The sequence below is a fragment of the Botryllus schlosseri genome, chromosome 2, assembly GCF_051294905.1.
Source record: "Botryllus schlosseri isolate E-star chromosome 2, Bs_hap1, whole genome shotgun sequence".
In the NCBI taxonomy this organism is placed as follows: domain Eukaryota; kingdom Metazoa; phylum Chordata; class Ascidiacea; order Stolidobranchia; family Styelidae; genus Botryllus; species Botryllus schlosseri.
Window position 1 is genome coordinate 22,823,010 of NC_137237.1, and position 13,696 is coordinate 22,836,705.

At 42.2% G+C, this 13,696-nt stretch overlaps 3 protein-coding genes across 4 annotated transcripts in view; 2 read left to right on the plus strand and 1 right to left on the minus strand.

Annotated features, from left to right (window-relative positions):
- Window positions 1–7,962, plus strand: part of LOC145434168 (multidrug resistance-associated protein 1-like) — a 30,925-nt gene extending 22,963 nt beyond the window's left edge. For both annotated transcript variants that reach the window (XM_080311485.1, XM_080311484.1), the window contains exons 28-36: window positions 436–526; window positions 586–694; window positions 1,324–1,450; window positions 1,517–1,618; window positions 4,477–4,623; window positions 5,161–5,319; window positions 5,548–5,714; window positions 6,375–6,569; window positions 7,598–7,962. In XM_080311485.1, coding sequence (XP_080167611.1) covers window positions 436–526; window positions 586–694; window positions 1,324–1,450; window positions 1,517–1,618; window positions 4,477–4,623; window positions 5,161–5,319; window positions 5,548–5,714; window positions 6,375–6,569; window positions 7,598–7,709 — 1,209 coding nt within the window. In that variant the 3' untranslated portion in view covers window positions 7,710–7,962. The remainder of the gene's footprint in view (window positions 1–435; window positions 527–585; window positions 695–1,323; window positions 1,451–1,516; window positions 1,619–4,476; window positions 4,624–5,160; window positions 5,320–5,547; window positions 5,715–6,374; window positions 6,570–7,597) is intronic.
- The window catches only part of LOC145434183 (serrate RNA effector molecule homolog), a 356,705-nt gene that overhangs the window by 225,017 nt on the left and 117,992 nt on the right, over window positions 1–13,696 (minus strand). The gene's annotated exons all lie outside the window — the stretch shown is intronic.
- LOC145434173 (dnaJ homolog subfamily C member 9-like) lies at window positions 12,410–13,694 on the plus strand. Its single transcript, XM_080311487.1, has one exon. It carries the CDS (start codon window positions 12,503–12,505, stop codon window positions 13,271–13,273), a length of 771 nt encoding a protein of 256 aa, XP_080167613.1. The 5' UTR covers window positions 12,410–12,502; the 3' UTR covers window positions 13,274–13,694.

Consider the following 13,696-nt stretch of genomic DNA (forward strand, 5'->3'; position numbering starts at 1 on the left):
TGCTACTCTTTGTTAGGCTTGTTCGCTTTGCCAGCTCAGTGTGGTGTGGTTAGCACTCGTGGTGAACATGATTGTGCAATGTGCAGTTCTGCACGGTATAATGAGTTCTGTTACCATTTTAAAAGTCATTCAGACATTGTATTTTCAAATCACCATGCTGCGCTGGTAATGATAGAATACACCTTGGTGTAGCTAGTGGTGACTTGTAGAGCATTTTGCATGCTCCCCAGGACTTGATGTCATTGTAGTAATATACGGCACTATGCATGACCGAGTAATTGTCTGGTCCGTCACGAAAAGGTTGTCCAACTGTCCATAGTTAATGAAGCGGAGGCTGGTTTGGGTCAGCGCCTAAATTTGTACTACTGGTCAAAATTGGATATGCTGTTATCGTTGTTTGCCGTGTCGTAACCGTTTTTGTTTGTGACGCAATAGAGGTTCTATGTGTCCACATCGCGTCAGTTGAAGCGTCTGGAGTCGATTAGTAGATCGCCGATTTACTCGCACTTTGGGGAATCTGTGACAGGTGATTTCATGATAATATCGCACGCTTTGGTTGATAAATAATGATATTTGTATTATCAGGCGCGAGCACCATCAGAGCCTACTCCCTACAAAAAAGCTTCATCCTTGAAAATGAAAACAAAGTGGACCGCAATCAGATGGCCTATTATCCGAATATTGTTTCCAACAGGTTCGCGGCGTGTGTCTTATTAGTTTGTTGAAATCAACTTCAGGTGTGCCATATCATTTGAGAGACTTGAATTGTGGTTTTAATGTTTGAATGACCCAGATAAAGTTGTTACGAGCGACACATTGACACATTCTATTTCAATCATCGAATATAGCCCCTAACCCAGGGGTGGGATGTTATATTTCTGACTGGGTCAAATGGAAAGCGGAATATAGTGTGACAGGCCCATCCAAAGGTTTCAACTATATTCTTCGGCATAGTAATTTTATTTCTAAGTTTCTTTACAAAATAGATTCCGAATCAAAATCACAGACCATGTGTAATTCCAACCAAATTTTCGCACCTAAGTCAAGCCCTAACACTAACCTAACCTGTAAGTCTGACGCTAACCTAGTTAATGTGAGTCGGATGACCAGCATCACATCAAACTTGAATTGTCACTCGAATGACTATCACCGGTGCTGAACGTTACTCAAATAACTGAACCCAATAAATACTTGGAATTATTTGCCACTCTGTCAAACATCATCGACATTGTCATGCGAACGAACGCCATTGTCGATTGTCACTTGGTTCGGCATCTGCACCGTCATTACTGCGCTTCCATTGTAAACGTGTCTGTCTCCCAGATGGTTGGCGTTGCGTCTGGAGTTTGTGGGAAATTGCATCGTCCTTTTCGCCGCCATCTTTGCTGTCGCTGCCAGGGACACCATCAGCGGCGGTGTCGTGGGGTTGTCCGTATCCTATGCTTTGCAGGTAACTCGGCGTTTACGCGCCTGTCGAGTGCCGGAACACGTTTAGCAGCTTTCCCCATCTTCCTAGATCACCCAAACCCTGAATTGGATGGTGAGACAGACCAGCGAACTGGAGACAAACATCGTGGCCGTTGAGAGGGTGAAAGAATACTCCGAGGTCGAAGAGGAGGTGAGATATTTTGTTGTCTTTCTTCGATGTTAGTTGCAGACGGTCGGCATCAATCTGGTTACCTGAGGTGATCGACATCGAAGTACTTCTACTTTTTCCAGAGTACTCGGGTAGGTTTTGCCTGCTGGTACTACTTGAGTGATTGTTTCAAGACTGTTTCCACTTCCACTTGACAGCTTTTAGGCAAAACTGCTTATTTTGATGTTTTGGATTTCATAAAGTAAAAAGTAGTTTTGCGTCACTTTTACCACTGTAATTCTCATAAAAACCACATGGATAGCCATGTACAGGCCGTGTTATTTTTGGCATTTCAGGAGCCAGATGCCAAAACTGCCAAAAATAAAAATTTGAAAATGCCCAAAATAAGCAATTTTTGGCATATGCCAAAAATAACACAGCCTGCCAAATAGTGTATTTCGTTCATGGTGTTGTGTTAACAGGACCGCGTTACAAGCGAGAAGAGCGTTTGTGAAAGGCAGGTTTCTTATCTGGGTCCAGCCCACCCATTAGGGGTGTAAGCATGGTGTCCTAAATGGTGTGGGCACAGCGAGATTGAACGCCTGAATGCATTTGGTTTACGTCATACTTTCCATTTGTCCAAAGGCAATTTTACGACCATTTTTGACAGGCTTGTCGAGCGCTAAATTTGATAAAACGGGTATCAATGAGAAGCTGCCGCAGTACTGATTATTAAAATATAAATTATATTCTGCTCATAGAACTGGAACCCCAAAATCAACCACGATTTTTGCATTGTGATCGAGTTGAACATTGTGACGCAACAAACTGTCTGGCTATTTCTGAGCTGTATAGTCTCGTTTTGCCAGACAGTCTTGTTGCGTCAATGTTCTTAAACAAGCTAACCTTCCCAGGACTCTTCCATGCGAGTTGGTAATATTAAAGCCACCTGAAGTGACAAAAGTCCTCCGAAAATATATCGGTAGACTGAAGGAGAAATGATTGTCGGGCTACTAAATAGAATGTGTTGAGAGACAACACAGGAAACTCCTGGTAAAGGATTGGGAAGAAAATTCTTTTCGCAATGAGATCGATGGCACTGGCGAAGTGATCTCTTTTCATGATGCATGGAAGCCGGTTTGACCCTCCAAAGATTTTGAAGCTCTGAAAACCTTTTGTGGATGACTGGCAACATTCTTTCCCTCAACGGCTACTGTTGAAGCCGATGTTTCCCAGATTCGCTGGGCGAGAAATGAATTTATGAGAAACTAAGCTGACCTGAGTTTGTAAGCACTGTTACAGTGCAAACGATTTAAGTCTATTCAACAGCTGTAACAATCAGCTGTTGAGCGTGTTTGTTAGGCTTTTCTTTCTTTTTTTTTTGCTTATTGGCACCGATTCCGATAGCTACTGCACATTTTGTGGTTTCGTTTGATATTATTAACCTATGAAATCATTAGGTTTTTCCTTCTTATTATTGTTTGCTGGCACTGATTATACATGGATGCTGCACATTTTGTGGTGTCTTTTGACAAACTAGCCCAAATAAAGAGTTTTTGTGACTAATTCGAGGCTGAAACTATCTATTTAGAGGACGATGCCAAAACTGCCAAAAATAAAAATCGAAAAATGCCAAAAATAACACGGCTTGGCCATGTATCATCGTAACTAAATATCGTTTCGAAAACTGCAGATATTTGTGGTGTTATTTAGTGTTTGTCACAAAGATGTGTCATGCAATTTCAAAAGTGATCACAAGGGTTTTTGTTGCACTAAAATTGCTTGCATTTAATTTTAACAAAAGTTGCAGTAAAAAGTTGCATTTCTAATTTTTGTTGAATTATTAGGTTATGAGATAGTCGAAAGGTTCCGCTGTATAACCTAGTTCCTGCAAAGATGGCAAATTTTTTACTTCACCATTTAACGGTCTGACGAAACCGCCAAAGTTACATTTTTTCCCGGCACACAGCAAGAAAATTACGCGATGCGGGAATTATTTTCCTCCGAAAACCCAATACGCAATAACCACCTCCCCCTAGAAGGAGTAAAATAACACACCCCAAACCCCTTAGGTCTGCAAACTTGACCCAAGGTATTACAGAAAAACTCACTCTTGGCGACTTCAAACAAAATCAATAGCCTGAACAAGGGGACTCAGTGAAAATGTAATTTTCGGCGGTCTCGCCTGAGCGTTCGTGAAATGGGAAACTTTCAAATTTAAACGACAGAATTAATAAAGCGATCTACTTGAACATTATCCGGACACCTTTGATCTTCTCTTCATTGCGTCATAGATAACAGTGAGATGCAGCTAACCCATCATATAGCTCTTGTTATGCAAATCGAAGAGAGTACAACCATAACATAACATTTTTACGGAATGTTTGATGAAAGTTGCAGTAAAATTTGGCTATGAAAAATAGAGAAAAGTTGCACTATAAAATGCCCCCAAACAGCCTAAAACACCATAGTACATAGATTCTGAGTATCTACGAAGCTGTCAGAAGCTGTACGAAAAGTTGCAAACGTTGCAAAAACTTGCCCTAGTAATCACCTTTGATTAACTGCTAGAAGTATGCGGCCTATCAACCAAATTTGAAACTACTTGAGGACTTTTCAGACTTCGAAATTGCCTCTTCTACTTTTACCTTTTGCCGGATTAGGATATAATATAGATTTACGAATATTTTCAACCAGGATTAGGATAATGACTTGGACATAAAATGTCTGGTTATTTCCCTGAAACCTTTGCACAAATTTGTGCCAATACTATATTCGCGCCCGTATTTCCGGTCGATTTTCAATTGCAATGATTTGAGCCGAGTTGCGAGAATGGATGTTTTCGAGAAATGAAAATATGTGCTCTTCACGCTAAGAACTGCGAACTATATATTTTTCAGGCCCCTGGAGTCATTGAAGACTCCCGGCCTCCAGACGGCTGGCCAGGAGACGGGGGCATAAGGTTTGAGAACTACAGCACAAGGTACCGGAAGGAGTTGGACCTCGTTGTCAAGGGCATCAGTTTGGATATCAAAGGCGGTGAAAAAGTAAGTGGCAGATGTGTTCGGTTTCTCGGTTAAAGTTGACCACTTGGTATCGCATATGTGAAGGCCAACCAGGGTCTTGTTGCCTTCGCCGTGCAACCTGCAGCCTCACAGAACCAATTTTGAATGATATTCCGTCCAGCACGTCTGGGATAGGAGTAAGGCCCACACTCTGCTGGCTTGACATACGAATATCTTGACCTGCCTGCTATTTGTCGACTTATAATCTATGTTCTATTATCATCCCCATCTGCAGTATGTCTCAAAGTTTTGGTTTAATTTAATGAGATTGACTTGTCGGGATACTCGAATATACCGGATCAAGTATGTCTTACATACATTGCGACCAAGCTGCTTACATTGCAACCAAGCTGCTTTCGAAGCTAGCTAAACACTCGAAAACACTGGTAGCTGTGTTGTACGAGTTGCGTTGACTCCCGATAGTTATTTGGCATGATTTATCTTTATCATGTTATTAATTAGGCTTTGGCACTAATGTTGCTAAAATTGAAAGTGTTTGAATCGACTTGCCATTTTTAGATTGGAATCGTTGGCAGAACTGGAGCTGGAAAGTCCTCGCTGACGCTGGCTCTGTTCCGTATCATCGAATCCGCCGAAGGCGCCATTTTCATCGACGGTCAAAACATCTCGAAAATGGGCCTTTTCGATTTGCGATCGAAGCTGTCCATCATTCCGCAGGTAATGCTCGCGACGGTGAAACGAATGATTAACTCAGTCGGGATATGCTTGCATCCCAACCGTCGAAATAGCTATAAATAATTATGAAATGTCTTGGAAATTGCTGTTTCTGCTTTCAATTGGATTTGAATGGTGGTATTTCTACTCCTACTTGAGTGTCAGCGGTCCACACGCTACTTTAATCAACTCTTGGCAACATATACCAACATGAATTTGTGTTACCATCAGGACCCGGTGCTGTTCTCCGGCACTCTCAGGATGAATCTGGACCCGTTCGACAAATACTCCGACGACGAATTGTGGAACGCTTTGGAACATTCACATCTGAAGCCGTATGTCGCGGGACTACCAAAGAAACTGCAGCACGACGTCGCTGAAGGCGGAGAGAACCTCAGGCACGTTACGTTCGTAAGGGTAGTCGGGATGAAGATTTTAGGGGAAAAGGTTGATTTATGAAACTTGGGGGCTGCCATGTCTCTCCGAGGGATCACGGTCAAGCAGATATACTTCAATATGGTCAAATTCGGTTTAATATTCTGATCGCTTGATCAACCACGAGCATTTCTATTAATGTCATGGAAAGCTGAATGAACATTAGCGTGGATACATTGCAATAAGTTACAACTGCGTGTGAACTAATGGTTGCAAAGCTGTTTGCTGCCATACCGTGTATAATCTGTGTGTTATCGCTATTTGACCATATAAGTCTATTTTCGCAGACAAATATATTTTAGCCGTTACATAATATATTTCACAACCAAAAATAGGCCTGATTTTGACAATTTGTCCAAACGACAACCCTGTGCGAAGTCACATATGCACTATTATGAGTTTCGTGTAGTGTCGTGTGCCTCCGACCACGTTCCATCACCTTTGTTAAAACGATAGCCCATGGTAGCCTGTCGCGGCCGCATGATAGATAGATATTTAAACTTTCAGAGTCGTTTTTGGCGTTTTGAGAACATATCGACTTTTTCAGTTCAGTTTATTGGAAATAATTTTATCGTCGACCACAATTTCTCGGTTGCAGCTCACTTTTTGCTTTTGCATTTCAGTGTCGGCCAACGTCAACTGGTATGTTTGGCCCGCGCTCTCTTGCGCCACTCCAAGATTCTTGTCCTCGACGAAGCAACGGCCGCCGTCGACTTGGAAACGGACGACCTGATCCAAGCGACGATACGCGTGGAATTCAAAGACTGCACCACCTTCACCATCGCACATAGACTAAACACGATCATGGACAGCACCAGGTATGCCGACGCAGTGTTTTAGATATCGGAGCCGGTGAATGCAGTCATCGTTAGTACAAGAGTAGAAGTAGAAATGACTCTAAATTTCTACTCGATTACAAGTGGAAGTAGTAAATTACAAGAAACATTAAAACAGATCCTTAAGGTCTGAAAGGTACTCGGATATTTCAGAATGTAGATGTGGTCGACATGTCACATACTTTTAGAAGTCCATCGAGCGTGGTTACTTTTGAAATTGAAAGACGCATCTTCGGGACTAATGTCACTACATATTCCTGCAATTTTTGAAAATATATGCAGTTACTGTGATATAGTGGCAATTTCACCTGTTTGTTCTGACAACTTCACTCATATAAATGTTGGAAACGTATCCCAAAACCAGAGGTGGTCAGTAATGAAGTACTTCTACTTCTTTGGGGTATTCAAGTAGTTTCTGCCCTTCATGCACTACTACTCAAATGAATATGATTTTTGACAATTTCTACTCTACTGTTTTCATTTTTAGGCAAAACAAGCTCTAGAATACTTGCGTTTTTAGGTACTTGGAAGTCGCTACTTATGCTTCCAACAAATATTTACAATGTTTCGTCTACTAGAGTACCAACCAATGTTCCCAGTGGTGACACGGTCTCTGCTCACAGAAAATCTAAGCTGCGCACAAAAAATCCGAAGTGATGACCTTTTTTTTAGTCGCTACGCACTGTTGTCCAAAGGTCTGCGCAGTAAGTTGTTGAGTGTGCGCAGACTCGTCAAAAATTACGCAGACTCGTCAAAAATTAGAGGGAACATTGGTATCAACGATGACTATTTCAACAACCTGTGCCCAAAATTACTTTATAAAAGCTCAGAGGCTTTAAAGTAAGTAGCTTGCTTAAAAAACTTTGGTATAAGTGGAAGTCGTCTAAAAGCGTAACCACTCCAGTAAGCAGCACAAGTAGGCAAATCCTACCCGAGTTCTCCCGACATGGTAGAATTACCTGGTTACTGTGTAAAACAAGCACGACTAAAAATACATGAATTTCTTGCAGGGTCGTCGTTCTTGATGCGGGTAAAGTGGCGGAGTTTGACACACCGGAAAATCTTCTCAAAGCTAAAGGGATTTTCCATGGCATGGCAAAGGACGCGGGATTAGCCTATTAGAGTCGTTAGTGTTATCTTCTCCTGTGGTCGGCTCGCGAGTTGGCCGTAGTATGTTGCACGACTGTAGAGGGTAGAGTCAGGGTATGTTTGGACAATGCGGGGTGTCATTTCTTGTTCCTGTTTCATTTTTTACGCGAAGCCTTTCAATTCTTTTACCGCGAGGACGCGAATCGTATCATTTTAATTCATTAGACTAATTCTTATGCTATCTTTACGATGAAGTGGAAGGAATCATTGCGAATCACTTTTATAATGGTGTCTGTGTGACCAGTAAGCTTGAGTTCGAGTTTGTCAGGTCGGTGTGGCGGGCAGTGTCGAATGTACCGGGCTTGAATTTGTATCAAACAGGGCGTCGGGATTGGGATTGTCTTCATTTAGTTATGTCGAATGCAGCCCGGATGAAATGTTAGAAGGCCGTGCGGGATGGGTTCTTTTTACTTGATGTCAGAGATTTGTCGTGATGCGTTGAGTAGAGATTATGTGGAAAGTTCAGACGGAAAGGTCCCTTTCTTTCCATTCGGTATGCCAGCTGGTGGGTTAAAGTTGAATGGGAGTGTATCTGCGGTAAAGCGTGCCCCTTGTGGTGAAGTGCGATCAAGAAGAGACTTCGAACGCGTACATCACGCAGATTGGAAGAAGATTCATCTCTCCGGGTGATAATTGACTAGTATTCTCACTTCACATTAATTTATAGGACTAAATATCACAAGGCCCTCGACGTCTTCGTAGATAATAGCTTCCTTTTGAATTGTAAGCTCACGACTGTTATGTGGGTCGTAAGCACCATGCCGCTGCACAAGGGAACGCTCACAACGCGTCTGACTGGTCTTGGTAATGTTGCCATTGAAACGCTTGACCAAGTTCAATGCGAACATCGTATAGTACTTGGTCTGTTTGGCCATCACCAGCTAGCCAAGGAGTTGTCTGATTGGAAAAACTACTCGAAGTCCTTCCCATCCTATCGTTGTATCGCAATCTTATGATGCCTTAAATTTCCGAAGTCAACTCCATCATCTCTACCTGTAAGTCTGATCACGTGGGCTGAGAGAGGATAAAATGATATAATCATATTATAAACCAGAATTGTAATGACTCGACTCGAGTTACGATTTTTTGATGACTCGACTTGACTCGAGTCATTTTAGCAAAATTCGCAAATGACTCGAGTCGAGTCAATATTTGTATTGACTCGACTTGGACTCGAGTCATTGCGCATGACTCGAGACTCAGACGGCCAAGACCGATATTTCATTGTAATTTCGACGAATAGTAGAGTAACCACCATATTGGGATTTCGTCTATTGATACTTTGGTACTTGAAAATGCGACCAGAAACTAATAAAAGTAAGGAAAACCAGCATATCATGAATGCGAACCATTCGATATCACTAAACAGAGAGATAACAGTGGGTTTAACGAGACTTTAACTGGAAACGGAGCAGTCAACACAATGACTTGGACTCGGACTCAGCACCGTAACTGCCGCACCCCAAACCCCCCAAATGGGGGGGGGCCGAGCTCGAAGGGGGCCCAAAATTATTTCGTGAATTAGCATAAATCATACAGTAGGGTTACCATATTTTTGTTTCACAAATTCCGGACGCTCTTCAGCGCCCACTAGCGGATTTCAAAATGAGGTATGAGCACATTGTCGATTAATATGACGTCACACCAGCAACGCTTTGTCTATCGACTAGAGGTGGTCGTGATCCCGTTCAGGAGTATGTGGTTGTGTATTGTATGTTGTAACCTGGGCCCTAGCCACATCTTTTCAGCCCCGTCCCGCCCAAATATACACTGATTTTGGGCCCATCGTAGGGTATTCGATGCAACTTCTGGGGGTTTACTGTATGCATCTGGTCATTGAATGATCTGAATGAATCGTGTCAATGATATTGGTTCTTCCATATATTACTGTATAATTTTAATCCTCTCTCCGCCCACATAATCAGAGTCAGCAATAGAATAGAGCTGGTGTAGGATGATGACTTCGAAAATGCAAGAGGCGTTATTGTACATCGTTAGGTCATGCTCATGTCACGCCGATAAGATTATTTATCAGCCTACTGCGGGTGTGCACTTCACCACTGAGCTATATAAACACCGCGCATCCGGTGGTTTCCAACCTTTTATGGTCGCGAATCTATTTCCAATTTGAAAATGTGCCGTGGCCCAGCTCAAAATTTGATGAGCTGAATACTAATTAAAGGTCGGCACATTTGCCCAGACTTACTCACAGCCTATTTTGGAAGTTAATTACGTTCAACATTTCGCGAACCGCCATAGTAAAGGCAAACTACCCCCCGGTTTAGAACCACTATCTTTGAATAAAGCATCCAAACGACCTAAAACGACGACTCTATGAATACCGTTATCTTGTAATTGCGATTACAATTAGACTTCTTTTTGTAAATGAATGTTATTTTTTTTTATCGCAGTTTTTGCTAGGGCGGTATTAAAGCCAATATATATGATACTAAATCGCGCACAGCGCGAAGAAAAATCTCATGTAGCAAAAATCGGCCCAAAAATAGTTTTTTTTTAGGTTGATTTACATAACAAAATATGACCTTACTTCAAGCCTTCAAAATTCCGGACATTTGGGCATATTTTAGAAATTCCTCCCGGACGCAGTTTTAACAGTGAAATTCCGGACATGTCCGGGAAATTCCGGACGTATGGCAACCCTATCATAGAGTATTTTTTGAAAATTTATGCAATATTTTCAAAAATTTTTCGCGCTGGGCGCGAATTCAGGTAGCCATCTCTCTTTATTATTAGGTGTCGGGCCATTACCGTGCCACGAGCCACCAAGACATACAATCAAGTTTTAGGCCATATAACATGCGACTCAAAGAAGTGTGCCAGAACGATCTGCAGCGAGAAAACCCTGACCGAAAGGGTCGATGCCTTTACGCTGGCCAAAGACTTCATTATATATACAAAATACAGGTAGGTTTAATTGTCCATAGGCGCCTAAATGACTGGCGCCGAATGTTCCTGTCTTTGCAATCTGAACCTCACAAGACAAATACCATCCCGCTGGGAAAATTTTATGCCAGTGAAGAAATACCAATTTGAAATCGTGTGTGTCTCTTAGTTTAGAAGCCTACGTTTGGCCGTTTCTATATTTTTTGATATAGCAGACTGGAAGTCACGAAATAACATCATCTAACGAATTCTTATCAACGGGTGCGCCCGCCCGAAGATGTTTAATTATTATTTACGGGCCCTCCCGTTTTCGAGACACTTCACTCAGCTCTACCGGTAAATCTAATTACGTGAGTAGAGAGGACAATAAATTGATAGCATAATATATATGCAATCGCCGACCTGATTGACCGATTTTATCATAAATTATCGAAAATTTTCGCGCTTGGCGCTGCCTCACAATACAATACAGATGATTTCGTGACAAACGCGAACAACGTGATGGAGGGGTCGTGTCATCACCCTATGGGAGCCCAAGACCCACGTTTTTGGGGGCCTGACGAGGTGCTGTTCCGTTCCTACCAACGGGTATACGCCCGAAGATGTTTAATTATTATTGAGTGGTCCTACCTTTTCAAACACACCACAGTCAGCTCTACCGGCAAATCTGATTACGTGAGCAGAGAGAAGATAAAAATTGATTAAGATATATATGCAATTCCCGATCATACTGACCGATTCAGTCATGAATTCTAGAAATTTCCCGCGCTTCGCGCGCTTAGGCGACAAAAGCTGATTCACTAAACAAACTCCCAACGCATATCATAATAAATAGCGGTATCGGTATCGGGAGGGTATCGCCGGAGGGGGGTCTGGGGGCGAAGCCCCCCAGAAGTTCGGTCTATAACCCTATGGGGGGCCCACGACCAAAGTTTTTGGGGGGGCTTGCGAAGTGCTGTTACGGCCCTGCTCGGACTCGAGTCATTATCCCATGACTCGTACTCGAACCTCTGCTCGATGACTTGGACTCGGAATTGACTCGGTGGCGAATTGAAAATGACTCGACTTGACTCGAGTCAAAACTATAAAAGTGAGATTGACTTGTGACTCGGAGCCTTGGTTACGACCCTGTTATATGCAATCATGTTGGAAGCAAGTCACAAGTCATAATAATGAGGTCATTTCGCATTTTGCCTCAAATCGCGTCAAATTCGACTTTTTATTCCAGTCAACTGATCTCATATAGGGCTACCATACGTGCTCATTTAGGAGGATTTGTCCTTTTTTTTTAAAGAAATAGGATAAGTCCTCCGAGGACGCCCAAATGTTCTCTTTTTTGACAATCCTTCCTCCTTTATAGCTTTGATAGCCAGGCGATTGTTGATGCGCAGCAAAATTGCCATAAATGACGCGAAATCATCTGGAGTTCGACGGCAGTGACGGCAAGGTTGACTCAAAAGGAAATTTGTAAAACTTGTAAAACTTGTAAGTGTCCTCTTTTTCGGATCGCAGAATATGGTAGCCCTATTTTAACTATTGCGTGGTTTCATCTGCAAATTAGTTAATCATGTGGTCATAAAATTTTAATCCTTCGACGTCAACTTCTTTCTATCCTTTCAAAGTATCGCAGTCTCGTGGTGTTTTGAATTGATAAAAGTGTAACCGAACTCAATTTTTCGATGATCTTCACCTAGTGGTCAGGAATATAATTCCTTTTCTTCCGCAAGATGCCGCAACTTAACAAAGATTCGTCCAAATATCCGTTTCTATGAAGCAGAAATAAACAAGAGAGGGAATTTTAAATCTGACCCGTCGCGTATTTTTGTACCAAAAGCCCTCTGTTCGTGACAGGATACGCGAACATGGGCATTATCGAAGATCTCGAGGAATTGTATGGCACAAAGGATTTATACGAAGCTATAGGTCTTTCTAAGAAAGCGAGCAGTGACCAAATAAAAGCTGCGTATCGGAAAACGTCTTTGAAGGTTCATCCCGATCGAGTGGGGGATTCCGAGAAAGAAGAAGCCACTAGAAAGTTTCAGATTCTCGGTAAAATTTACAAGATACTATCGGACGAAGAGGAGAGGAAAATTTACGACGAAACTGGTCGCATTCCCGACGACGACTCCGATGGCATCTTTGACTGGAAACAATTTTGGGGATCCAGGTTTGGCAACATCAACGAGGTTATCAAATCGTACACTGACGAGTATTGGGGTTCCGAGAACGAAAAAGAGGATCTGAAGGCATGCTATTTAAAGCACGAAGGAGACATGAAGAAAATAATTGATGACTTGTATTGCCGACCCTTGGAACACGAGCCGAAATACAGAAAACTCATCCAAAAATGGATCAGAGAGAAATCAGTCCCGGAATACGACAAGTTCACAAAAGAAACTACAACTAGCAGAAATAAAAGGAAACGGAAGTATCAGAAAGAAGCTTCCATTGCGGATAAAAATGCTAGGCTTTTCGAAGCGCACATTGGGGATTCTGTCTCGGACATTGCGAGACTGATAGCACGACGAAATGAAGACCGCCTAAAAAGGCAGGATGATTTTCTGGATCGACTCGCTGCTAAGCACGTCCGTCCAAAGAAGCAGAAGAGAGGGGAAAGCTCAAAAACGAAATGACTTTTTTCCACTTTTATTTATTTCTTGCTACCACAAGCTGTGACTGTGAATGTTGAGATAACTTGCGTTACTACCATAATTCATCGACAGATGTGAAAGTATTTGATATGTCACTACTGCCAAACTTGAGAATTATTTTTCTTGCCGTAGCGTCAATCAACCTCTGCCTGTAGCCTAGCTTCTAGACATGTTCATTGATATGCATGGTCATTACATTTGCTGGAATGCTGCTTGAGGCTTGAAATGATGTAATGTAAGTGATTGCCTGTTTTCGACTCTGGTAATATCTTCAAGTTGCATGAATTTGGTTGTGCTCTTCAAGCTTGTGTGGTAAACATGGTAAATTTTGCTGGATGATAATTATCTATATTTGTTCCTTGGATGCTTGATGTGCCAGATTGTATTGTTTCTCTGTTTTCAGGT